The sequence below is a fragment of the Corvus kubaryi genome, unplaced genomic scaffold (genome assembly GCF_017639235.1).
Source record: "Corvus kubaryi isolate FWS band 111438036 unplaced genomic scaffold, C.kubaryi_AGA036_p1.0 37398, whole genome shotgun sequence".
Classification (NCBI taxonomy): domain Eukaryota; kingdom Metazoa; phylum Chordata; class Aves; order Passeriformes; family Corvidae; genus Corvus; species Corvus kubaryi.
Window position 1 is genome coordinate 56,451,623 of NW_024581137.1, and position 26,762 is coordinate 56,478,384.

The window sequence follows — 26,762 nt, forward strand, 5'->3', positions numbered from 1 at the left end:
CTAATTATTTTTAATTAGAAATGTTTGCACTATATCTGCACCATTTTCTTTAAGAAAGAATGCTTTGTCTCAACTGTAATTTTGAAGAGACTTGTTTAAACCTGATCATTGTTTTTTCTCCAACCTGTTCACATTTCTCCAGCAGCAGCAGAATTTCTCCTTAGAGCATCCATAAGTTACTAAGAAAACAACCTGCCTGCCTTGCCAGGGAAAATCTGACAAACATATTTTTTCTTCAAACAGATGAAAACTTTATTCTCAAACATGACAGAGCGTTCCTTTTGTCAATGGCAAACCGAGGGAAACATACCAATGGTTCCCAATTTTTCATGTGAGTAGATGTGATCCCACAGTCGAGCTTTTCTTACACAGAGAAGCGCTGTTCATGAGAAAGATGGTATTGCTAAATTATCCATATCCATGTTATCCATCTGATCTTAGCTAGGAGTGAGTGGGACCTGCAGTGAAAACTGCAATAGGAAATGGTAGAGATCACAATTTCCTTGTGGCATTCATTTGGATTAAAGCTGGTGCTCCATGGATGTTCCTCCTTTGTAGCTTTTTTCCCTAAAAATATGGTTTATGTTCAGTTCTTAGTGGCCAGAAAATAGATTCTTTGGCTTTGTGTGTGTGCACCAGCCAAATCTCACGAGTTGATCTGCAAATGACAATGTGGAGCATTGTATTTAAGGGGGTTGAGATCTAGAAGTGGTTTGTATGGTTTTGCTCTTTAAAAAATGATGATTTATGATTTACTTTTGGGGGATTGTTTTGTTTGTTCTTTTTTCAGGAGGAGAATGAGTGGGGGTTTTGTTTTTTGGGACTTTTTATTTGATTGTAATAATTACTATTATGAATTTTTTGAGTGTTTATTCCTGACATGCTTTTTAAATATATATTCTGCCTAATTCTGTTTACTTGTGCATCTACCAACTACTTTGGTACCAACGCTATGTAAAATTATGTGCTGATAATCAGATTTATCCTTCATTACCTTCAAAAAAATTCCCTTCTAGAAACCATATTCTGTTAAATTATAGAAATTATAGAAAACTCATTTACCTTTATTCATAAGTAAAACACTCAGGTCTGATAATTGAGGTCAAATTCCTGGTCAAAGCAGGTGTGTTTTAGATTGAGTATCAGTATTTTTAAGCTTGCAAACTTCGATGTGATTATTCCTCTTGTTAACTCCCTTTTCAAAATTGCCTCCTGTTAATGTTTAACAGTTTGTATTTGGAAAGAGCAGGTTGATAACTTTAGTCTGGAAATACTTTGTGAAACAACACTGGGGTATCAAAAGGAAATTTTAGGGTAGTTACTTAACTAGAAAAAGTATTTTTTTCTTTGCCATCTTTCTTGCGGGATAAGAATGAATGGCGCTTCCCTGTCTTTAGTAAAGGAGTAAATTGTCCTCAAGAATCTTGCTTTTTTTTCCTTTGCCTGAAAAAGATCTTCAGTATGATATGATGTAGTTCAGATAAGAAACATTTTTAGGTCTTTTCCTAAAAAATGTCCTAAAAATGGAAAATGCATAGGAACCTAAAAGAAAGTCTTTCACGGTTACCACTGTTTAGACATTCCATAGAGATAAAATTGTTTCAAAAGCTTGTTTTCTGTTCCCTTCAAAGGAAATTTTAGATGTTGTGCTTCATTACAATAAATCTGAAAGGATATGTGTGCACATTAATATGGAAAACAGTTTATATAAATACAGCTCCATGGCTTAACGAGCTCTCTGAAGGCATTGCTTCATTATTTTTTACTCCATGACTTGCCTTTGGGCTTCTTGCCATAATTTTCCATTTTTTAAGCTTATCTGAACGTGAAACGTGAAAACCTAATGATGTCACATCAGTCAAGCAGCTGTCATTTGAGGGCTCTAAAGTTTCTTTTCTCTCCTGCATTTGATTCCAAAGTCATCTTCTTTCCCTGATGCTTGGTAGGCTCAGCTTGTTCAATTAGATTAAACACGTGGTCTCTCCCCACACACCAAAACAACCCAAGGTTGTGTTGGATACTAAATTATAATTAATACAGGACAGTAAATGAAGATTATTTAAAAGCACTTTCATCAAATACAGAAGTATTTTGAAAGATGCAGATTTCTTGAAGAATTCTGTTTTTTTTCATAAAATCCCTCTAAGGAGAAGTGCGAGTTCAGTGGGAATTGAGGCAGAGTAAGAAACCTAAGAATTTCCTTGTGAACTGGATTCACCTGAGCTGCCTGCAGGAATCCAGAGCTGGTTTGAGTCTCCTGGGGTGTCCTCCGTGGCCTTCAGGATGAGGATGCTCTGGAGCTCTTGCCTTACCTGCCTGCCCATGCAGATTTATGGGGTATCCTGTAATGTCTGAAAAGGGGCCTGCCTGCTCTGGAGCCAGGGAAGAGAATCAGGATTCCAAGTGGGAAACAGCTGCTAAAGGTTTTATCTAGGCAGCTTCTGCCTTCACTTGAAAATGCAGTTTATTAAAGCAGTTAGTCTTGTTGGGTGGCAATTCTCTGATTACTTTAGGGAATATACAGTGCATCTACAGAGCTTTTCTTCAATAAAATACTGTCTTCCTTTACACTTTAAGCTGAAATTAAAATGTGGTTTTTTATACTCCCGAGTAATGCTCAGTTTCTCTGTAGTTTATCATTAGGAAAAATGTTCTTGAAATGTTTAACTTGAAAAGTGTGTAAAAGGCAACCTTCAGTGGTAGCCTTCAGATTTTTTTAAAATACTTTTATATATTTAATTTCATTGATTAAATTTATAGGAAAGGGAATAGTTCATCTGAGCTTCTTTAGAGCTCTGCATTTGTTTTCACAGATCACCTCAGGGATGAGAACTCTGTATCTTGTACACATCTGATGTAGCAGATAAGGAGTGCAAATAAATTATTTTCTTTCATGTAACAGTTTGTCCAAGTAGGGCTAAAATAATAGCAAGGATCCTGACTATAACAGTTCTGTTAATTCATCAGAATTCCCTGTTCATCACAGAAAAGTTGTACTTGGAATAGTGAGTCTTTACAGAAAGTAATCAGGCAGCAAATGTCTCTTTGGCAAATTGCGCTAACAAACCAGGCGCAACAAGGCTCTGCAATGCCTGAAAGTTGCTAAAAGTTGATTTAAAGTGGTCAGTTTTACTTGAAACAGAATCTCCAGACTAATCTTAAAGGAAACAGGCATCTGACCCATCCTAAAAAATCATCATGTTTCTTGGATTAGTCAGGAATTTCTCTGGCATGAAAGAGCTTGGAGGATTTATAAGCAACAATGAGAACTGGGCATGGAAAAGGCAGTGGAAGTGTTGTTAGGAAGCTCCAGGAAAAAACACGGACTGAAATCAAAGCAGTGGTGGAGAGGGGCAAAGTGCAGAGGTAGAAAGGGGAGTCAGAAGTGTGTCTGTGTAACACCAGAGCTGCTGGGTTTAATGCTTGTGGACTGATTTTTTTCCCCATAGTTTTTTTTCCCCTTACTTGAGTAGGAGCAGCAGTTGGGTGGGAAGGAGAATGTGTAGCTGAGGGAGGCTTGTGAGTTCCATGCACATGTGCTGTAAATAGGCCAAGTCTGTTCTCATGTGCCTGAGAAACATTTCCTGCTCTGGAGGAACACAGCACATTGCAGTCCAGTAACAAGGATACAGAGAGAATCCCTTCAGATTTGTGAAATGCTGCAATTTCAGTTTTCTTTACCCAAAGGTTTGTAGCAGTTCGTTGCAGGCTTGTGTTGAAGAGAGTTGTCAGGCACCAGCTTATAAACTGGCTATTTGTGTTTTCAGGGAGCCCCACTCTGATTTTTTTCTGTGAATTACTTCCTGGAGAGCCCTCAGTGATTTTGCAAGTGTTCTAAACACCATCTGGGGACGTTAATCTGTAACTGCCCTGTTTCCATGTGGGTACTGAGATATGGAATCCCTAGGATGGGGCAGAGATGGACAGGGAGTGCTCCAGAATCATCTTTTCTTTTTCCACATCCAGTAGCTGCTTTGAATTGCTGCTGCCAACATCAGTAGCAGTTATTGAGGGGAGCACATCTAGAGCAATGCACAGATAGAGCTGATGTCTTCAGGGCTCTGATTTAGGGTCAGATTGGGGATATTTGGGCTGTTCTGGATATTGCAGCTCAGTGGCTGTTGTACTTTGGGTGATGTTCTTCTGGATCCATGTGCTCCCTTCTCAGTCGAGCTGATCTGGGAATATCTTGTCTCTTTAGAGCCATTCCATCATGGCTGTGGCCATTCCCAACCTGCCAGTGAGGAAATTCACAGTACAAAATAGTGCTATTCTGGTGAAAATGAGTGGATAAAGTAACATTAATGAGACTCCTGATCCTCCCACGGGCTCAGCTGTGCTTCCGCTGTCACACCAAATCTGCCAGGCTACATTTGTAGCAAACCAGAAGTGCCCGTGCAGAAGGAAGAGTAAAGCAGCAATAGGAAGCAAAACAAAGTAACCTCTTTGTTAAAGGAGGGAAGTTTTGTGTAATAATTAATTTTATTGCCTTGTTTAGCTGTGGAGTTTGCTGAGGGATAAGCCCTTAGTGCAACCTAAAGAGGAGTCCCAGATTCTGTTCCTTATCAGTGCAAATGCTTGGAGTTCTTGCCTCTGTGTTCCGCAGCTATTTAAAACTTGAGTCTGATTTCCTATTACTGACAGATTTCTTTTTCTCCTTGTTGAGGGTGTTATTGGTTTAATGTGTCTCTCAAGCTCTGCTTTCTTGCTCAGAATTAAATAGGATTTTTTGTTTTAAAAATGTTTTAATGTGTGATGCCATGCCCAGTTCATGAATTGAAACAAAGGAACCACTTTGATCTGCTCAATGAAGGATAAAATCATTTATGAGGGCTCTTGTTTTCATTTTACAAATTATTTCTCAGTGTTACCAGCTCATTAAAAGTAGTTAATATATTTTTGGTGTCCCAAACGAGGTATTTTTCTAATCAACAGTTAATAATTTCCTTTTTTTACTGTGATAGAAATACCTTTGAGCTAATTATTGAACAGTTGACTAATACAACAACGCAAAAATGTCAGATGGAAGGGGCTGATGTTGCATTATCTTTGAGCATTATTGGCACACGTGCACTTCTCACACAAGCAGGTCCCATTGGCTTGATCAAAAGTTTATGGAAGAGTGAAAACATTCCCAGGACACTTTTCTGTGTAATCAGAAACAAAAAGATCATTTCAGTGCTTGGCTATGCAGAGATAATTAATCACTAATAGTTTGGGGGGGTGCTGTGGATAAGCTCAACTGATAATACAGTTTTAAAACATTGCTGCTGCTCAGAATTACACCAGAGGACAGATCCAGTATCAGCTGCTGCAGGTGTTTGGGCTTTTGCACCTGCAGGTTTTTGTTCTAAAATTCTGAACAGAAGCAATCAATGCACATATTTTAGAGAAAACACTGATTTTTCTTAGTTGTAGAAAAGCTTCATTGTAGGAGGAAGATGTCAGCTAATTAGGAAATGTCTGAAGTTGTGGATTTCCTGGCTGTACACGTTTCCTTTGTGAATCCAAATGTTTGTGTGCCAGCCTGGGAAGTGTCTGCTTAGGAGTGGATTCAGCAGAGCCTTTGAACCCCTGCAAGCATGTGAATAAACCACAGAAATTGGTTATTCATCTGCTTAAAGTTGGGCATTTTTTGCTGGATTGAGACTTAGCAGGGAGTGGGGGCGTTCTCTTTCTAACTGTTTGTTTTTGCAGTAGTTTTGCAAGCAGGTTTTGTCTGGAGTTTTCTTTTTTGTTATTAAGGAGAACTTTAGTTTTCAAAGTACCTCGTATTCTAAAGAAAATTTAGAGCCCTCTTTTAGGCATCCTTGTTCTGCATACAACTTGATTAATATTAATTTTAAACTTGTATTTAATAAAACATAGACTCAGTTTTGTCTGAAAATGTATTACAATTTATTTCTGCCATTTTTGTGTAAAATTTACAGAAACAGTGTTACATCGTGCGCTCCAAAGGTAATGTCTCATTCCTCTAAGGCTGTGTCCTTTCCTTTTCTTTCTGTTTTTATCTTTCTTGTTTTTCTGATCATATTGTTATGTGCATTGAACCCTTTGTTAGGCCTGAGGTTCTTTGGGGTGGGGTGGGTGAGAAAGTGCTTTTATCAAAAAGATGATTTTTCTCTTCAGCAGGATCTTAAACCACTTTAAACTTGAATGAAGAAAGGGATTTGTCCTTCTGTAAATAACTTGCATAACAGTATCTATTATAAGGTAGATTTGGAATGGTTTAAATTAAAAGAGCTCTGTATAGAAACATTCTAATAAAATATTACTTTGGCGGATGAACTCATCATGACTCTAGGTTTCCATAGTGCCAAGACAGGAGGTAGGTTTGCTTGTGGTTAAGTTCTGAAGCCAAAGCAAATATTCAAGGATTGATGCAGGAAAGCTTGAAATGCTCTTTTAAAGTGGACCTTTGCAGATTAAATGTTGGGTCACAGCCCTTGCAGTGAGGTGAGAAAGCTTTCAAAAGCACAACAAGGATTTGGGTTTCTGATTCCCAGAGGAGATTGTTCAGTCACCCAGCTCCTTGTCGTGCATCGGAAAGGTTTTCCTTTGGGATGAAGCTCCTCCTCGTGTTCTCACTGGGTGAACAAGGAGAGAAACCCTGTCCATTTATCTCTCAAATTGCCAGGGGAGTGGGGAAGCCTCTGCATGGGTTTTAATGCACCAACCCTCCCTTTCTCTGCTCAGTAAGGGCCAGTCTAAAGGCAATTCCTGCTTAGGTAATTTGCTTAATTGGTCTCAAATGCTGCTGCAGTATGGCAGGAGCACCTGCAGCCTCCCCAGCCTGGGTTTGAGCCTATTGCTGTTTCCAGCTAATTCTAAACACTAAGTCTTCAATACTATTGGTTTCATTGAAGTAACCCACTTCTGTTTTATTCACCCCTTTAAATCAGCTTTATAATTAAACCCACTTAAACTGTTTACTTAACAGCAGGTTGTTAATGCAGTTAACTCTTGCTTCAAGAACTTCAGAAGCTGTAAGGGTTTTTCTCTTTGTAGCAATATGCTGTGTTAGCAAGGGAAAATCAAAGAACACCCACTGCTATTGAGAAATTTAATGTTGTATTAATAGCATTTATTCCCCTGTGTTAACACAAAGAAGTTTTCTGTATTACTTAGTATTACAGAAGTGGATGGTCTGGTTGACATTTGGGAAAAAAGAAAAAATCAAGAGTGTAAACACTCCTGATTCACAGTTCCACCTTTTGGGATGTGTTCCAGCACTGCAGTGTTTTGTGAGCTAATAGTTCAAAACTCGAAGGAGAGAAGTGTTTAAGAAGTAATATTTTATTCTCGCAGTGAAAAAATGACTTCTTCATACCAAATCCGTGTTACTGTAAATTTTGAAAAATCACCTGTGATTATTTATTTTGAGAGAGGGGAGTTCATTGGAAGAAGGCTTTAAAAGCAAAATAGTGCTTGGGAGGAGAGAGAGGAAGAATACTTTCACATATTAAAGTAACTTCAAAAGTGATTTCTATTTTATTTCTCCCCAAATATATGAGCAGGTTCTGATGTTCTTTACTCAATATTTCTGCATAGCAGGATCCCCTGTGCAGCAGGAATTCAGGCTCACTTGGAGAAGTAACTTTGCTTGGGTTTTGGAAAAGGATTCCTAGCATTAGAATCCAAAAGATTTGTACAAAATGCAGTTGCATTTTCCATTCAGGCTCAATGTGAGAAGCTGAAAAATAGGGAGGAAATCTGCATTTATCAGTGAAGTGTAGGTGGCACAGAATGTCTGCTGTTGATTTTGAGAAGCCTGTGAGTTTTTTGAGCTGAAGTGTTTGATGACTTAAGACAGAACTATTGCTTTGTATTCTGAGTCAGGAGGCCAAGCAGGTAAAGGGGGAGTGAGAAGTGGTGGGAGGTGAGGGGAAGCAGAGAATCTCTCACATATCATAACTCTTCTTTTTTAAAATAAACTGTCTTTAAAGTGACCTTACAATCTAAGAAGCTAATAAACTCAGAAACATTTAAATCCCACGGGTCACCCATTATTTATTACCAAATTGTATCTTCTCTGTGATTAAAAATCATAAAGTTACATTAAATGTGTATTTAAAGACACTTACTTGGAAATTGTTTACTGCATGCATGAAATGATACTTGGTACAGCTTTCAGTATGCACACTTAGCTAAACTTCAAACAAATATCATGTAAGACCTTAAGAAAGCCTGTTTGTATAATCTGTAATTTTAATTTGTTAATTCCATGTATTTAACTGCATTTTTTCACTATTTTTGTCTTACCTTCACCTCTTTTTTTTTTTCTGTGTCATTCTCCTCTTTTACTTCATCTGAATCCCTGATTTTATTTTATTTTACCATCTTCCCATCTTGCTGTTTGTCCAACAGAACAACAAAACCTGCTCCTCATCTCGATGGGTAAGAATCCTTTCTAATTTCTCAAATGATTGCTGAAGTTTGAAGGTTATATTGAAAGTAGACAACAACAGGGAAACAAATCCTTAATTGTGTGAAGATTTATACAATGGGGCAAGATGGAAAACAAAAGTTTCAGGTCTATAAAAATTTTGAGTCGCAACTTATTTCCTAAAGCTGGACAAAAACTTGAATTGTCTTAAATCCTGAGATTATTTCTTTAAAACTGGTTGCTGCCCTCAGCCTATAAATCTGGGATTTGAATTGTCAAGTTTAATATATTTGAATAGTCATCTCTTTTGGGGCATCTTTTTATCCCTAAAATTTATGGGCAAATGGAAGAGGGAAAGAAAAATGTGGTACCAGAGAACGAAACCAAGGATTCCTTAATTTTAACTCTCCCTGCAATACCAGGGGGGAATTGTATCCTGGGTTTGTAGAGACCTATGAATTCTTGTTCTCTGGGGAGAACATGTCATGTTTATAGATGGACTCTTGATCTCTGTTGCACAAAACTGCAAAAATAGAAGGGTGGATTAGGAATTATGATCTGTTTACCCTGCCCTTGTAGAGGAGAGGAGACTGCTTCGATTTGAGGGAAATACGTGGTGTCAGAGCGGATCTTTGTTTCACATTGCATAAAATCTTTGCATTGTTGTCAATGTTAAACTTAAAATCATTTCAAAAAATCTTACTTAATGCATTAAGAGCTCAATGCTTGTATCTCAGACTGACTTTGAAAATCTGAAATAAATTGGAAAATCATTACAGCGATTCAGAGATGTTTTGTACTCTGTAAATACTTTCTTTCTGCAGTGTCCACGTTGTCTTTGGACTGGTTATTTCTGGGTTTGAAGTCATAGAACAAATAGAAAACCTCAAAACTGATACTGCAAGCAGGCCCTATGCAGACGTCCGAGTTATTGACTGTGGGGTTCTGGTTACCAGATCAGCTAAGGATGGTGAGTGCCAGCATTCCCAGAATTAATGCTGTTCATGTTGTTCTCAGAGAGTACAAAAATTACACCAGCAGCTAAAGATCATTGTGGTAAATGTGTAGAATCTTAATTAATTCTTGCGAGCCTGTAAAACATAAACTTGGTGTAGGAGGGGAAGGCGAGGCAGAGGAAAATGTTTTCTGCCCTCAACATTTGTCCCCTGTTCATGTTAGAGGTTGACATGACAAACTCAACAAGGAATGAAAAGTTATTTTTCTGTGTTTGAAAGAGGGACACACAAATGTGCTTTTCTTAAAGTTGGATTTTGTGCACTTTGCAAAGGTTTATTTAAAGGTTCTGCAAAGTTAATATATGCAATATATGTGGTCAACCCTATTTTCCTTTTCATGAGGTTTCATAGAGAATAAGTGATCTTAAATACATGTTTGGACAGTCTCTGTGAAGTAGTGGAGTGTTATAAGTTTGCATTTTCTACTTAATTTTTGACTTTTCTTAAGGGTAAGGTGGTTATTTATGTCCTTTAGAGAAAGTCAATAGGAGGCATAGTAATAGTGTGAGGATGCAGAAAAGAGAAAATGGCAGAATTTTAAAAACAAAAAATACACAACTGAGCCTGCAGCTAATTTGTTCTTAATCTTTGGTTTGCAACCTGTGCATTGTTTCCAAAAGAACCTAATCTTTTTTTACTATAAGTGTTCTTTGCTCCTCTGTGTCTTCTGTCTTTCAAATTATTTTCCAGGAAAGACAGAATACACAAAGAAGCAAAGAACACTCTTAGTAAAAGAAACAAAGAAAATATTTGTGTTATACGAACATGGATTTAGACTGGACACAATTAGATGAATTTTTATTATGATTCTTTAATACAACTCATTGGGAAAAAGTTCACAGAGCTCCTCTAAAATGGCACATTTGTGTATTTATACATCTGTAAAATTGTGTGCTTTGTGCTTGTACATGCACACACACGTGCACAGTGTAAATTGAAAATATCTGTTCAAGCTTTGGAGAAGAAGAAGAAAGTCTGTTCTGACTCAGAAGCCTCCGAGTCCTCCTCCAGTGCATCCAGCTCTTCAGAATCCTCATCTGAGAGTGAGGCTGAGAATGAAAGGAGCAGGAGGAGAAAGCGGAAAAGAAGAGCTAAAACCAAACAGTCCAGGAAACGAAGGAAGGAGGAGAGGAAGAAAGAGGATCCAAGGTGCAAGCGAACCTCAAGCCAAAGACGGTGACTGGTCTCTTAAATTTAAGAATTGCAGTGAAATCTGGGGAATTCTGCTTTGTTTGCATCAAGTGCTCAAGTAGTAAATATGAAAATGCTTTTATTGAAGTTTGGGGTTTGGTGCTTGATTTTGTAAACAAACAGGCAAAAAACCCTAAAGCTGAGCTTGTTGTTGTTTTTTCCATGAAATAATTGAAGATCTTTGTAGATAGAAGCAAGAGTGATGTTGAAATTACTAAATCCCATCATGTGAAACTATTCCGGGCTCAAAAGTGAGACTTAAGGCAAATTGCAGAATTTGTACATAAATTTGATTATATTTTTAAAATATTTCATAACAAGTTGTAAATTAAAAGCAAAGTTACTTTCTGGAAAGCAAGAACTGAACTTTCTCTCCAGTAACAGTGGCCCATCCTTCCTTTAGCCTAAAATGGCTTGTTCAACACATTTTGGTTGGTCAACCAACTTTAAGTTTGATGCATCTTGTCTTGGAATTCAGTTGGAAAAGGGATTTTTCCAGCTAATTGTGGTTTCTCACCTTGCTCTTTCCCTTAGCAGCCTTTCTGACAAGAGTGATGTCACAGACAAAGTCGACCTTAGCACAAAGAGGGACAAGCCCGTGGTACGTCCTGAAGAAATCCCCCCAGTGCCTGAAAATAGATTTTTGCTCAGAAGAGATGTGCCTGTTGTCAATGTAGAGCCTGAACCGTAAGGAACTCTGAGCTTTTTATTCTGATTGGTGAAAACTGTGCATGAAATATTCCTGTTAACATTCTCTTCCTGCTGCTGCTGGCTGGAGTGTCAGAATTCTGCATGGGGTCATTTCATTGTCCTTTTTACAGTTTCCTTTGTAATAGTCCTTGTGACCTGTGCCAGGGGGTTTCAGTGAGATCTCGAGATGGTTTCGTTGATCTTTAAGGATCACATGTTAAACTCAATTAAAAAAAATTAATGAGTAATTTCAGAAGTAATCATTGAACCACCGGAAATATTTGATTGCAAGGGAAACTTGGGATTGGGAGAGGTGATTTTTCATCTTTCTTAGACTGATTAAGAAACTTTGGTTCAGAATCAGTCACCTGGAATTTCCTGACTTAGAGTATTTGAGAATAAGAGAAAATACTCTTCTTTTTCTACAGAGGAAGTCACAAGTCACAATACTTCCAATGTGTTTTATACCTCCACTGTCAAATTTCCCTGCTTTTGTAGCTGAGCTAATCCATTCCAGTGCCAGATACCTCTAAAATCAGTGTTGGGTTGGTTTGGTGTGTTGGGTTTTTTAATTTCCCTTAATGGTAAAGTCGCCTGTAAGTCTTTCCTTGGAACATGACTCATGTTCCCAAAGATCAGTAACTACTTTTGAGGATACTACGTAAGCGGAAAGGAAAGCAGCAAAGCTTTAGAGCCTGTGAACTATCCTGAACTGAGATCCTGAACTGCTGTGCCCATGCTGTCTTCAGGATTTGTGCCCCAAACACAAGTTAACCTCCTGTGACAGTGTTTTGCAAGTTCATTGTTAGCATTTCTTTCTGTGTCAAGAGATCAGGCTGCACATTTGGTTGAAAACAAATACAGGTTGATTTGCCTTTTGTTGCAGAACTCTCTTTGTTTCTTGAAAGAAACACTGAATTCTTAATTCTGTCTAGAAATGAATGAGTACGATGACGAATACTTCTCATTTTTAACTTAAACTGATTGCAAGTTAATTGTTTTGTTCCTTGTAAGTTCATACTTTATTAATTTATGTAGGAAGCTTCTTGATGCTGCGCCAGTTCTGACTGACCAGAAACCATCAGTCTCTAAATCTGGACGAAAAATTAAAGGAAGAGGCACAATAGTATGTGACAATTTTATTTATTTCTTTATTTTCTCTCACCCAGAGTGATGCATTTTCCTGGTCTTAAAATCAAAGGTCAAACATGGTTAGAAGGGAAAAAGGGATTTTACCTTGGTATTTATTTTAAGGATCCTTAGGTGCGCTATGTCCAGGTGGAATGCGCTGAAATGCACCCCACAATGCACCCCACCCCCAAAAGATGTGGTATAACATTATAGGTGTTACTAATTAGCAGATCTATCAAAGATTCCCCAATGAGAGGCTCGAGTGAGCCCCCCTCCCCAAGGAACCTTCCCCTGGACGGATCTATCTGAGTTTACAGAATGTGTTCTGGAGAGGACCTTGGGGTCTGGGGCACACTGATCCCTGCCTACAAAACCTCTAAAATGTTGAGTCTCCGAGCTGAACAAACAAGGCCAAGAATGCAGGCAAAAAGCACTAAGAATACAGAAGCTGTAAAAAGGTATAACAGGGGTATAAAAGAAAAGGTACAAAATCTTCATGGCATCAAGAGTATCTTCCCTGACTTTGAGCTTCGAATTTCCCTGGAGGCTTTGTATGACACTTTATTTACGTGTTGTAGATTCCAGTTTAGAAAGCATTGAAATCTTGACAGGTAGTTGATTTTATAACACGTTTTTTCCATCCTTCCTGTTCCTGTCTTTTTACTTAAAGATTGCTTGAGGGAAAAAAATGCCTAAATCTCAGCTATGAGAAGTCTTCAAATATAAGAATAAAATTACTTCTTTTTAAAGATGGAAACCATTTCAGTCAGATTTACATCTCTAAAGTAATGGGGAGTGACAAGAGCTTTTACTCTCCTGCACTCCTGGGATTTTCTGGCTGTTTTCTCTGAGCATCAGGACTGTAACACACCAAGCTGTGTCCTGAGTGTCTGGAGCCCTTTCTGATGTAAAATTCAAAAGTTTTCCTTTTCTCTGATAATCCACAATCCAGAGCCCAAAATGCTGCAGTGCTGTGCTGTTGTTTTTAGTCAGTAGAAAGGGGAGAAAGTAAGAAAATATTTTTGTATATTTAATTCTGGTGTATTACAAATTGTAGCCTACCATGACTGAGCATATTCTTCACTTCAAGAATCTTTCCTGGATCAGTTTAGCAGGTGGCATTTGGGTAACCATAAACCAAACCAAGGTTAGGTTTGCTGCCAGAATGTTTCTGCAAGTGGAAGTCCTCAAAAAAAAGTGTATATACAGATACGAATATATCTACATCTATTCTAATTAAAAGTTTCATGAGAATGGTTTAAACTGAGACTCCTCTGACCATTATTTCCTTATGTAATGGCCACTGGATTTGGGAAGTACTTTTCCACTGATTCCCATGGTACAATTAATTTAAGCTACAAAATTAGCACCTTAGATGGCTGTAATGTGGACCAGGGTATTGGAGTGTTTGAGCCCCAACCCTCATTCACCAGCCTGGACATGAAATGGGACAGCTGCCTTTGCATCTGGCAGCTTGGATTTGTCCTGGGTACTTGTGGGATCGATCCACTGAAGGAAGGTTTTCAAACTGAATGTTTTGAAATACTCATGTAAACTAAGAGTTGGGGAAAAATTACTTAAAGCTGAATGGAGTTGGCTTTTTCCAGGTATTGGGGTTTCTGTCTTGTTTTTCATCATTTTGGCACCCTCTGAGCAAAATTAAGAATGAAAAAAAATGTCATTTAGGGCTGGCAGTTGGATAAACACATTTTTCTCTCATCTCTAGTAATCTTTATTAGTACGGTTTCTGTCCAGGGGAGGTTCATTGATGTTTTTCAAAATACTTGTTTGTAGGTTCCACGAGACTTCAGGGCATAAAATGTGAGAATTAGGGAGGTCCATGACACCCTTGCAGTCTTTGAGGCCATTCTCCTGTAAAAGCTTTTTTCTTAAGATGTCACTGCTTCAGCTCAGATGATAAGGAAGCTCTGAGTGGCAGGTTATCTTGATTTTATTTTTTTATATAAGAAGTATGTCTTAAAGCCTTCTGTAATTACCTGGATAAATCAATACATTTATCTTTGTGATTTTGTTCTGGGGGACAGCACTTTTTTCCCCTCATTTTTACTCTTAAGTGGCTCAAAATAATTGAGTCAAATCCAGATGTGCTTTTATTGAGTCAAGGAGCATCTGATTTCCTCACAGAATTTACCTAAGTGTGTATCCCACCGGGTAATGGAAAGTAATGAGTTAGCAATACTAGAGTTCTTCTTTCTCTGCTTCACAAGTAGCTCTTGTTGCCTACTTAAATGCTCTGCCTAAGCATAATTTTTAAAATGTGAAGCTTCATTGCTCTTTTGTGAAAGAGTTTGGGGGTTTTTTTGTGATTTTTTTTGGTTTGATTTTCTCTTTTTTTAGTTGCTTTAAAGTGACTTAATCTGGATTCCCATTTCTGAAGAGTTGAACAGCAGTAACTTTTGAAATGGGGTTTGTCTTTACTTCTATAAACCATGAAGTGTCTGACTAAAGTGAAACATCTGTGCTTCAGTATGCTGAAAACAAGGGTGGTTATCTGCAGTAATTGTGTTATTCCAAAAGAGCATCCATGGCCTCTTCCTTGATTCTTCCTTTCATGTTCTGAAAAACTGGGTGAGCTGCTGGCCTCTCTCAGGCTTTGCAGCATGCTCTGAGAATGAAAAGATGCAGTAGTTCTGTAAGAAAACACTTCCTGCAGCTGTGTGTGTTTGCTGTCCCAGCGCTATCACACCCCACCGCGATCCCGCTCCTGCTCCGAGTCCGACGATGAGGAGAGCAGCGAGACCCCTCCGCACTGGAAGGAGGAGATGCAGAGGCTGCGCACGTACCGAGCGCCCAGCGGGGAGAAGTGGAGCAAAGGGGACAAGTAAGAGCCTTAGCACAGGTTGGAAATATCCTGGCCTTTGACAAGCCCTGATTGATTGTGTAGATGTACCACAATGAGAGTACCAGGATGAGAGGAAATGGCCTCAAGTTGTGCCAGGGGAAGTTTCGATTGGATATTAGGAAGTTTTTTTTCCCAGAAAACACTGGAACAGGCTGTCCAGGGAAATGTGGAGTCATCATCCCTGGAAGTGTTCAGAAAACGTGTGGATGTGATAGTTGAGGACGTGGTTTTGTGCTGAACAAGGTGGTGGTGCCGATGGTTGGACTTGGTGATCTTTAAGGCCTTTTCCAACCTTCAGGATTCAGTGATTTCCTTATCCTCAAGGTGGATTACATGGTTTCTTTGGAGTGAAACAGTCAAATCCACCAACCCTTTATTGTTTTTAGTTTTATGTACCTTCAGCAGTTGCAAACTGTGTGATGGATGGAAATCAGCTCTCCAAAATTTCTGATGACTTGATACTAAATACGAGCTTCTATCAAATTATGAGAGATTAATCTCAAAAGGAAAACTGAAAAATACTATATTTAACCATCAGTGAATAATTGCAAATGTTTCCACTGGTTCTCTTTTGTATACCGATATATATTCAAAAACTTGTATTTAAATGCGGTTTAAGGATCCTGTAGTTGTAGAGATCAAAGTCCTGCAGATTAAGGCAATTAGAAGTTAAAGCTCTGTACATGGGTTCTACAATATGCAAAATTTGCTGGTGTTGGCTCATTTACTTCTTCGAGAGACATAGCTCTTGATAGTGATGTAATTCTGTATCTTAAACTCAGTGTAAAAACTCAGTCGAAACACAATTATGTGGTACAAAGTGTGTGTGTGTTAGAGTTTATTTAAACTTATTTAAAGTTAAGTTTAAAAAGACTTAATTTATCTGAAGTTTTTTAAAGAATTTGCACTTAGTCTGGAGTTTATTTGTTTGTTTTCCAGGTTGAGTGATCCCTGTACAAGCAGATGGGATGAGAGAAGTGCATCCCGGAGATCCAGGTCTTGGTCACATAACGGTTATGCTGATCTGAGCACTGTGAGATACTCCAGTCATCACAAGAAGCACAGGAAAGAGAAGAAGAAGGTGAAGCATAAAAAGAAATCTAAAAAGCAGAAGCATTTCAAAAAGCACAAGCAAACGAAGAAAAAGAAAACGTCCGCCTCTTCAGATGTAGAATCCTCTCATTCCTTCCACAGGAGGACAAAATCATCTTGTGATCGTGAGAGGAAATCCCGTTCTTCCTCATTGTCTTCCAGACGTTCATCCAGGAGAGACTGGTCTAAATCTGATAAGGAAGACCAGAGCTCATCGTCTTTATCAAGCAGAGGGTCTCGCTCGTACTACAGGTCCAGATCCAGGTCAAGATCTAAATCAAGATCTTACTCCAGAAGAAGTTCTAGATCAAGATCAGCCTCTAAATCATTGCGTTCTCGAAGTAGATCACGGTCAAGTTCTAATCCCAGGCAGCAAAAAACTGTTCCCAATTCTCCACGAACTGTTTCAGCACGGTTAAATGACACTAAGTTGACCAAGACTGCTGAGCCTGTCCGAGCAGTGATACTGCCCAGTGACAAAGTTATTGTGCCACCAGTTGTCCCAGAAAACCTCCCTGTGATACCCTTAAGTGACAGTCCGCCACCTTCGAGGTGGAAACCTGGGCAGAAACCTTGGAAGCCATCATATGAGCGAATTCAGGAGATGAAAGCTAAAACAACACACTTAATTCCCACCCAAACTAATTACAGTTTAGTGGTCGTCAAGGAGGCCAACACTTCTTCTTCCTATCGCAAGCAAGAGAGGAGCTCTGAGAGCGATCGGAGCGGTTATTCCAAAGGCCGCAGTGACAGGAGCTCGGAGAGCTGGCCGAGGTCAAGGAGCAGGTCCTCTCGGAGCCGGTCATACTCAAGATCTTACACAAGGTCTAGAAGTCCATCGAGCTCTAGGACAAAATCTCCTTCTTCTGGCAGGTCACCGTCCCCGAGTAAATACCGCAGTGACAGGTCAGGGTACAGCGAGTCCACGTCCGACTATTCCCTCAGCGATGAGGACAGGCATAGGAACAAAAGGAAATCCACAGCCAGCGATCCCAAAGCTCGGGGCCTCAAACTGAGGCAGGAAACGAGCTCTGAAAGCACTTTGCCTTACAAGCACCCAAAGGACTACGACGAGTCTTCCCAAGGATTGAAGGAGAGTGACAGTTTGTCATCCTCAGACTTCTCCTCCGACAGCGAACGCTCTGCCAAAGCCAAAGCGGCCCAAGAAAAAGAAGGCCGTTTTGCATTAGAAGGGGATGCTGAGAAACAAGATAAAAATAGCTTAAGTTCTGAGAGAGGGGAGGAGAAAGCCAAGGGTGAGCGGGTTTCTGATCACTCTAAAAAGAAAGCAGCCAAGGAGAAATGCTCAGAGCAACCCAGAGGTGGTGCAAAAACAAAACGCAAATCCTACTCAGGTAGCAAATGGGACTCAGAGTCAAATTCCGAAAGAGGAGAGGCAAGGCATAATAGGGGGGATTCCAGACCCTCCTCTGGTAAAGAAGAAGGAGAGGCCACCTCAGGATCTGACACAGAGCTTAGTGTTACCAAAAGGATAAAAAAACAATCCAATTCCTCAGAGGGCTTTTTGGGTTCTGACTGTGCGTGGAAGACAAGCAAACAGTTGTCGTCTTCTGAATCCGAGAGTTCTTGTTCCAGCTCAGCAGACACTCGAGGCAAGTCAAAAAAACACAAACATGGCTTGAAAAAGACCCCTAAAAAATCACATTCCAAAAAAGCCAAAGAAAAATCGAAAGGCAAAAAGGAGAAAAAACACAAAGTCCAGAAAAGAAAAGAAATGTTTCATTGGCAGCCCCCGCTTGAGTTCGGGGAAGAAGAGGACGATGAGATAAGTGAAAAGCCGGTTACCAAGGATGATAAAAAAGAAAAGCAGCTTAGCAGGGACATAAAGGATAAAAAACAAGTTTATGAAAAGGATGAAATAGTCGCAGATAAAATGGGAAATGGTGAAAAGTCATGTGTGAATGAAAACCTTTTAGATAAAAACACCACGTGTGGGGCCTCACCAGATCGCAGCAACCTTAATAAAGAGCCCATTGAAACGAGCACTTCAGCTGGTATTTTAAACTCAGGAATAAACGTGGCTGCCTGCAAGAGTGAGATTAAACAAGCTGAAGAAAATAATCAGAATGGGCTGGAAGATGTTATTCAGACAGATGACAACATGGAGATTTGTACTCCGGATCGTAACTCGCCAGGGAAGGTGGATGTGGACGTTTTGTCTCCTGTCATTCTCACTGCTAAACCTTTAAGTGCTGGTATAAAAAAGGAGTTACAGGTTGAGACCCCTGAGAAAGATCCTGTCAAACTGGGAAACAACATTAGAGACTTTATTAATATTAAAGAAGAAAAAGAAACGGGAAGGCAAGAAGATAACTCTGTCCCTGTGTCTGGTGCTAAAGACTGTAGTTTAAAAAGTGAAATTACTGAAAATACACAAAGCAATATGATAGACAATAAATGGAAGCCTTTGCAAGGTGTTGGTAACTTACAACCAGCAACAATTAGTATGACCACAGAGATTAAAAGTGTAGCATCAGCACCAGAGCCTAAACCAGCAGGTTTAAGAATTGAAATAAAAGCAAAGAATAAAGTAAGGCCTGGGTCCCTTTTTGATGAAGTGAGGAAAACAGCCCGGCTAAATCGGCGGCCAAGGAACCAGGAAAGTTCCAGTGAGGAGGAATCTCCAAGCAGAGATGACAACAGCGCTTCCAGGAGTCTCAGCAGGTCACGAAGTAAATCTGAGTCTAAATCCAGACACAGAACAAGGTCCATATCCTACAGTCACTCAAGAAGTCGATCCCGAAGTTCTACATATTCGTATAGGTGAGAAGTTTGTGCTGCTCCCACAGCCAGTCCTGAAATGTGAAAGTTTCCAGAACATGAAAGTTCTCATATTTCAAGGAATGTTTTTCTCTTTAAGGCTGTGTTTTTTGTTTTGAACAGTCCTGTGTCCTAGAGCCACAGAGCAGTTTGGGTTGGAAGGGGCCTTAAAGATCATCCCGTTCCAACCCCTGCCATGGGCAGGGACACCTCCCACTATCCTCCAAGCCCTGTCCAACCTGGGCACTCCCAGGGATCCAGGGGCAGCCACAGCTTTTCTGGGAATCTGTGCCAGGGCCTCCCCACCCTCACAGGGGAGAATTTCTTCCCAATATCTCATCTCAATCTGTGTCAGTGTGAAGGTATTCCTCTTTGACCTGTCACTCCAGGCCCTTGTCCCAAGTCCCTCTCCAGCTTTCCTGGAGCCCCTTCAGGCCCTGGAAGGGGCTCTGATGTCTCCTGGCTGGACACCCTCAGCTCTCCCAGCCTGGCTCCAGAGCAGAGGGGCTCCAGCCCTTGGATCAACTTAGTGGCTCTATCATTTAGCAAGTATGGAATAAATATTTAGCTGGAAAGCTAAAGATCCATAGCTTCTTTTGGTTCTCATTTTCTGCTGTTCTTCTCCTCAGTTATGTTCTCTCTTGGTGTTCCTTGGTTGCAGATCCAGGAGCTACTCCAGGAGCCGAAGCCGGGGCTGGTACAGCAGAGATCGCTCCAGAAGCCGGAGTAGTTCCTACCACAGTTACAAGAGTCGTAGGTGAGCTCATCCAGCTGCAGATGGTGCCAAACGTGTTCTCCTCCTCTTGCTCCCCCTCTCCCCCTGCTCTCTTTAGCACTTTTGGCTTTTGTTGACTAAAAACCCCTCTGTGCTTTTGTTTCTGTCAGTCGGAGCTATAGCAGGAGTCGATCCAGGAGCAGTTCCTATGGTCACCACAGTCGATCCAGGTATGGATTGTCCTTTTATACAACCTCTGCAAGAAATGTGCTACCCATCAAATCATCTTAGTATTAGTGTACTTCTGTTTATCTCTCTTTAAAATAGAGTTTAATACAGAATTATTGTATATGATGCTGTTATATGTCGTGCAGACTACATATTTTATTGCATATGCTATCATATAAATGCATATATAAATACATATTTGTTTATAAAAATACTTTTTAAGATTACCTTTATCTCACAGAATCCCAGAATGGTTTGGGTTAGAAAGTACCTTAAAGATGATCCAGTTCCAACCGCCTGCCATGGGCAGGGACACCTTTCCCTAGACCAGGTTGCTCCAAGCCCTGTCCAGCCTTGCCTTGGGCACTTCCAGAGATCTGTTATTATAATATCATGATTATAATATAATTATTATTATATTAATATCCTGATGGCAACTTGAATCAAAGCAAAAATCAACACAAGACACTTCGAAAAGCTGAAAATAACCAAACCATCCTGGTATTACAGTTACAGGTACAAATTTGCTCGTGTTTTTTTAAATAAAATTGAGTTATAAATGGAATTGCTTTGCTTGTTTTCAGAAGTAGCAGCAAACAAGAATTTTACTGCATCTGCGAAAAAGAGAAAAAGCACAAAACTTTATAGATGCTTAGTATGCCTTTCTTTGTCTTTAATAAAATCTGAGATTTTTACTGTTATTTTGAAGGTTGTTGTGTTGAAACCTTTATAAAGTGTTCTCCACATCCTTGAGAGTAATTTCTGTACAGCCCCTCATCTCTCTTCTATAAATATCCTTTAAACCAGCATTTAAAATAGCATTTGAGACCAGAAACTCTGAATTCACAATTACTTTTTCCCCCCCCTTTAAAGCAGGTCCTACAGCTATGACAGTTACTACAGCAGGAGTCGGAGCAGGAGCAAGAGGAGCGACAGCTACCGGAGATCTCGGAGTTACGACCGGAGATCCAGGTGGGTCTGACCCCGCTTTGGTGCACAAAGGGTTTGCTGAACACAAGCAGAGGATGTTTAACAAGGCCAGTGTGCTGGTTTTTCCCCATAAGAATAAGAACTACACGTGGCAAAAGTAAAAATTTAAACCAAATTCTAATTAAAATCAGAGCGTGTGTGTGAGCGAGGAAGTTGGAAGTTCTGACATTCTAAATATGAGGATGGGGAAGCAACCAGGATAAGGAAAGGTTGATTTCCAGTTCATTGTATGCATGCATTCAAAATTAGCACATTTTCCCAGGGAAATGGTGAAGTCCCCATCCATTGAAGTGTTAAAAACTTGTGGAAATGATTGAGGACATGGTTTAATAGTGAGGACAGTGGGGCTGCGTTAACCATTGGACTTGGTGATCTCAAAGGTCTTTGCCCAACCTATGATTTGGGGTTTTTTAATAATATCAAGTGTTTCATAAAACCCACATAGCTCTTAAGATTTAAATCAAGTGCTCTGTTACGGATTAAAAGCTGCCTGGTATGCAGGGAATTCCACTGGCTGGTAAATTCTTTTTGGTTACGCTGCAGAAGTGGATTTGAAACAATCTGGAAGGGAAATTAAAAGTTTTGCTGCAATCCAGATTTCATTTTTAACTTCCTAGAATGTATTTTGAATGAATATTTTTACCTGCAAATCTGTTGAGTTCAGAATAAATTTTATTCTCCTCAGTCCAGGGGATTTATATAAGTGTAAGTGAGCACATGTCACAGAGATCAGAGATATGGAGAGTTGGAGATACATTTAATATCACTGATGATTTGTTTTATACCTTTTAATATGCCCCCTATTAGTCATAAATCACACAGTTCTCTAAAACTACTGTACATTTTCATCCTCTCCTCATAAGAATTTTTTCACAGCTTTATACCAACTCTTAATGGACTTCACTCTCACCCAATTGCACAAAACAGCTTTCATCTTGTGTTCGAGGGAAAATTAATGAAATTAATGAAGAATGTGGAAATAAACTCAAAAAACCATTGCTTTATTATGTTGGGAAGCTTCAGAGAAACAGCGTGGGATTAGGAAATGCTCACCTTTCACTTACAAAGCTTCCCTTACAGGCGGGAGGCTGGAAAATCTCTCAAAGCTTATTCTGTGTAATTTGAACGTGTCCTGTGGCTTGTCTGAAACCATCTGGGCTCTGTGTTGACATTTGGCCAGGTGCTGAGCTTGGAATTCATCTGGAGGAGCCAAAACATTTTAAATACAATTTCCACACTGCAGACACACAAACACACCTCTGTTGTGGTTATGGGGCCTAATTTTTAAGACCGTCCTTCAAACAAGAAAATAAAACACATAGCTCGAGGATTTGTGAAATTATCTTAGTTGAGAAATGCTTGCAGTATAAAATTACACTTGTTAGAATACACTTCTCAGTCAGCTCAGTTAGCATTTATAAAAACATTAGTTTTGGATGGTTTTTAGCTGTAGCAGAGAAAGCAAGAAGTTACCAACAGTTCGAGTTGAGTTATGCAGTTTTCGTCATGTGAAGTTAATGGTTATTTCAATTTTGAGTATCCTTTAATAACTACATTAGTTGTAAGAAATATCACCCCGTATGTTTTCTTATCTGTATCTGTCTTGCCAATTTTTTTACGTGGTGCAATTTTTAAGTTTGAGGCTCAAACTGCATCTTTGAGGCATTTAAATCTTTTTTTATCCTGCAGGTCCTACGGCTCCGACAGCGACAGCGATCGCAGCTACTCCAACAACAGGAGCCCCAGTGAGAGCAGCAGATACAGCTGAGAATGTTCCTTTGAGGATGGAAACTGTATTCCAGAATTTTTTCACTGTTATATTCAAAAAAACTGTTCTGACAGTGTCACAAGTGAAGGTTGTTTGCTGATTTCGCTGAAACTTTCCCGTTTAACAGTGAACTCAACTCTCTTGCCTACAGAGAGAAGGACTGAGCTCAACAGCTGATATTATTTTTTATTTTTTTTATGACAAATGCAACTTTTACAGAATAATAATTAAAAAAACCCAGTTGGATTTCCTTGAATCAGCTTTTCCAAGCCATGAATAACACTTAGGTGAATTGCTGGCACCACTTTTTGGGTGCAGCAGTCAGGACTGTCTTCAAGTCTGTTTATAAACACCTTAGAAAAGATATGTTAGCAACTATTAAACTGTGAAGTCAATTTCTTATAAAGGCTGCCATTTCTAGTTGATGAAAATGCTTTTTTACTGCTGGAAGCTGTTTCCATGCTGTCTTGATTGTTGATTATTGCATTCTATACAGGATATAGGCGAGGAAAACAAAGCCTGCCACTCTGTCTTAATCCCTCCTGAACTGTGATGTTCCGGAATTCTGCTGGAAAAGGTGAGATGATGCACAGTGGGAATTGTCAAACTGACAAGCAGTGAGCAAAAGTGTGATGAATGAGTTTGGAGCTGAATATCCAGCTTGTCTAAACTTTTTATGTTTAAAAGATGAATTTTGTGATAAACAGCAATGTCCTTCAGAGACTAAAGAAGTGTTTCTGAACACTTCCTGACTTTGATTTCAGTTCCTATTTCAGTGCTTGGCATCCTCCAGCACATTTGGAACGTTGTAAACCATGCGTGTGTCATGAGTTTATCCAAAGCACTCTTTAAAAGCTGACATGATGGTAAGTTTTTGAGAAAACCAGCCAGAAAGGTTCCTTTATAAAACGTCTGTAGCTGTATCCCACTCACCATAGGGAATACCAGATACTGATACTGCAGATACTGAACTATATCTTGTTAAAGTAGGACTACAGAAATACTGGGATGCCTCCTGAAAAGCATGGACAATACTTTCCAAGTAAAGTTTAATACCAAAAACGACTCTTATGTTACAGGTAAATGGTTTGCAAAAAAATAAATAGATTCAAGCTGAAGACCATTGAGTAATTCTTGCGATATTCTGATTGAGTTGATTTAAAATAATTTGTAAAGTTTTTTTGGGGGGGTTTAGAAAGTTGGGTACTGAGGACCAGAATTTTTAATGGCATAATATAACCTGAAACTTGGGGTCTGTAGAGACAAAACAAATGAGGTTTGATTAGAGCTAACGAGCACTGTTGTACCATAACAGTTTCCATTACTGATTTTCTGTAATATCTGGAGATGCTTTCATTTTCTCATTTTCAAATGTTGGAAATTATTTTTCTTAATCTCATCAGGATCCAGTAGCTTTGAAATTTAAAAGTGGTAATTTCTTGCTTAGGCATCAATTCGTTCTCTCTTTGATTGAATTAAGCTCTCCCAAGTTAGATGATTTTTTGGTACACTTGTGAAACATGGAAAGCAAGTTCAAAGGGAGATGGTGATGATTCCTCCATTTCTGTCCACCCACAGCACGTTCCTGAAACTGAATTGGCCGTGGAGTTTTTCCACTTTTCTAGCAGTACCCAAAACTCTCCTCTTACCCCTTTCCTACACTTAGAGTTTAGTGACAAAGTGTGTGCACGCAACCTTCCCGCCCTTTTGTAAACTTCTTATGCTTTTTAGGATTAAATACATTTAATACCCAAGTCAGGAGACACTTACAGACATATTTCTAACAGCAGCAGCCATCTCAGAGTCCTGAACAAATATTTCAGTGGTACTTGTTGTAGTTTCATCACTTTCAGTACAGTTGTAACTTGTTTTTCCCTTACTAAGAAAATAGAACTAGAGAGTTCATGGTGTAACAAAATCTACAATTATAGCCATTATATTCTATACCTATTAGTGAAAATATTGCTCCAGAATCAGATTTTTATTGTGGTTTCAGATGTGGTTTGACTCTTTAAGGCCAGGAAAAGGTAATAGAAAGATGGTCAAATAATTAACTGTAGTTATCAAAAATTACTGCACTGTCACTAAAGTCTTTCATATCTTTAGTCAAAGGTTTATAAAGAAATTCCATCACGTAGAGAATGGTTGGGAAGGGGTTGAGGGAAGGGTTGGGGGTATTTTTACTTAGTGAATTCTGTTAAATTGTGCTTCAGATAGAAAATGTCCCCCTGAGCTGGTTTTCTAACGCTGCTCTATGTTTTTGCAATTTTGTTATTCCAAAGTAGTTGCTGTTTGTAAAATAAACTTTTGTACATATCTGCAAATGCTGTTTGCTCTACATCTGGAAAAATCTGTGGTGCTGCTTGAAGGAAACAGGCAGGAACATTAAAAATACACTTTCAGTATCCACGTTTGTCCCTTGCAAGACTCAGACACAACGTTGCTTTTCCTTTTCCTGACCTACATAGGGGAATGATTCCTCAGCAAGACTCTGGGTTTACATAACAGTCATTGGAGGAACAAATATTTTGAAATTTCCAAGTGATTTGAGGTCTCGCTGTTTCCTCGAGATCTATAAAAGGTTCCTCTCCTTGGTGAAGAGAAACACTTAACAGATCTCCACGGAAATCTGGGAATGGGCTGAGCTTACCGACTCTGCTAAACCTTCTTTCCCAAATACACATTCCCGCATCACTTCCTTAGCATATTGGAAATGTGGTATTAGTCCATGGCAGCAGATGTAGTGGCTTGCAGACTGATCCATTAGTCTTTCAGACCTTCTGTTCCACAGAAGCTGGATTTCAGTGGAATTACTGGCTTTGCTGTGAGGGAAAGATGAACTGCTTTGGTCTGAGGTGAAAAGGATGAGGGAAGGTGGTTCCTTGTCTTCGGCGTGGTCTAGTGTAGTGGTTTGGTCCAAAATACTCATTACTGTTTATCTGCTGTGAGATAAGAATTAGGAGAAATGCAAAACAGGCACTAAACTTAAAAGAATATAAAGAAGTTTATTAACAGACCTAAAAGAAGGAAAAAAAATCATACCACCTTCAGAACTCTCCTCCTCCCCCCACCTTCCTCCCTTCTCCCACTGACAATGTGAAAAGACAACCCTTAACATGTTCAGTCTGTTTACTACTTTCATAATAACCTTGTTCAGTCCATTTAGAAAGAGAAGTCTCTTCTTGCTCATGCTATGAAAACATTATCACAACGAGACAGCCGCCCACTTCCAAATATTGTTCAGTCCATTCAGGAAGAGGAGTCTCTCTGCCTGCGTGTGAGTCCTTTCCCCCGACTTGCAGCTTTTCCCGCAACTGCTTTCGAGGGTCCACTCTTGAAGTTTTTTGGGGTACAATTTTAAGGTTGAGCCGTTCAGAAACAAAAGCAGAGGCCCTTCTCCTTCCCTGGGAGCAAAGGGTCTTCATCATCTTCATCATTAGGACTATCTCTGGGAGCATCTCTAGGGACTGAGGTTTTCTCCTTTCCCGTTTGGAGTAGAAGTCCTCATCTGGTTCATCTCTACGGACTGAGGTTTTCTCCTTTCCCGTTTGGAGCAAAAGTCCTCATCTGGTTTATCTCTCCCTGTCCAAACTTCTCATGAAATTACAGCTGCGTCAGCATCTGCCTATCTCAGCGCAGGTGCTTTTGCTCACGAGTTGAACACTCCAGCCCCCATATCTTCATGAAATTACAACAGGATACTCTGATATATCATAGCTTCACAACAGAATTTCAGCTTTAAGCATCTCCTCTCTCTCTTCCCTCAGGTTTTCAGCTCTTCACAGCAATAAAAGGGTTAATCTCACCTCGGCCTTGCAGCTTTGCAGCTGGAATGTTGAATTTTCTTATCGCAGTGGAGAGGGGGGAGAGCCGAGCCGCTCCGGCTGCCCACGGCAAGGCAGTGGGGGGGG

The 26,762-nt window shown here is 39.6% G+C and overlaps 1 protein-coding gene across 15 annotated transcripts in view; it reads left to right on the forward strand.

Annotated features, from left to right (window-relative positions):
* NKTR (natural killer cell triggering receptor) overlaps nt 1-25,175 on the forward strand; it is a 38,422-nt gene extending 13,247 nt beyond the window's left edge. For 3 of the 15 annotated variants that reach the window (XM_042044587.1, XM_042044586.1, XM_042044595.1), the window contains 12 exons: nt 244-331; nt 8,368-8,397; nt 9,211-9,356; nt 10,356-10,578; nt 11,128-11,280; nt 12,322-12,409; nt 15,111-15,256; nt 16,217-19,153; nt 19,812-19,907; nt 20,036-20,095; nt 20,967-21,065; nt 22,773-25,175. In XM_042044587.1, the coding sequence (XP_041900521.1) occupies nt 244-331; nt 8,368-8,397; nt 9,211-9,356; nt 10,356-10,578; nt 11,128-11,280; nt 12,322-12,409; nt 15,111-15,256; nt 16,217-19,153; nt 19,812-19,907; nt 20,036-20,095; nt 20,967-21,065; nt 22,773-22,851 (4,145 nt within the window). In that variant the 3' untranslated portion in view covers nt 22,852-25,175. Of the gene's footprint in view, nt 1-243; nt 332-5,930; nt 8,398-9,210; nt 9,357-10,355; nt 10,579-11,127; nt 11,281-12,321; nt 12,410-15,110; nt 15,257-16,216; nt 19,154-19,811; nt 19,908-20,035; nt 20,096-20,966; nt 21,066-22,772 lie in introns of those variants that run through there. The other 12 variants (XM_042044597.1, XM_042044598.1, XM_042044599.1 and 9 more) reach the window with 12 other exon arrangements.
* The last annotated feature ends 1,587 nt before the right edge of the window (nt 25,176-26,762 follow it).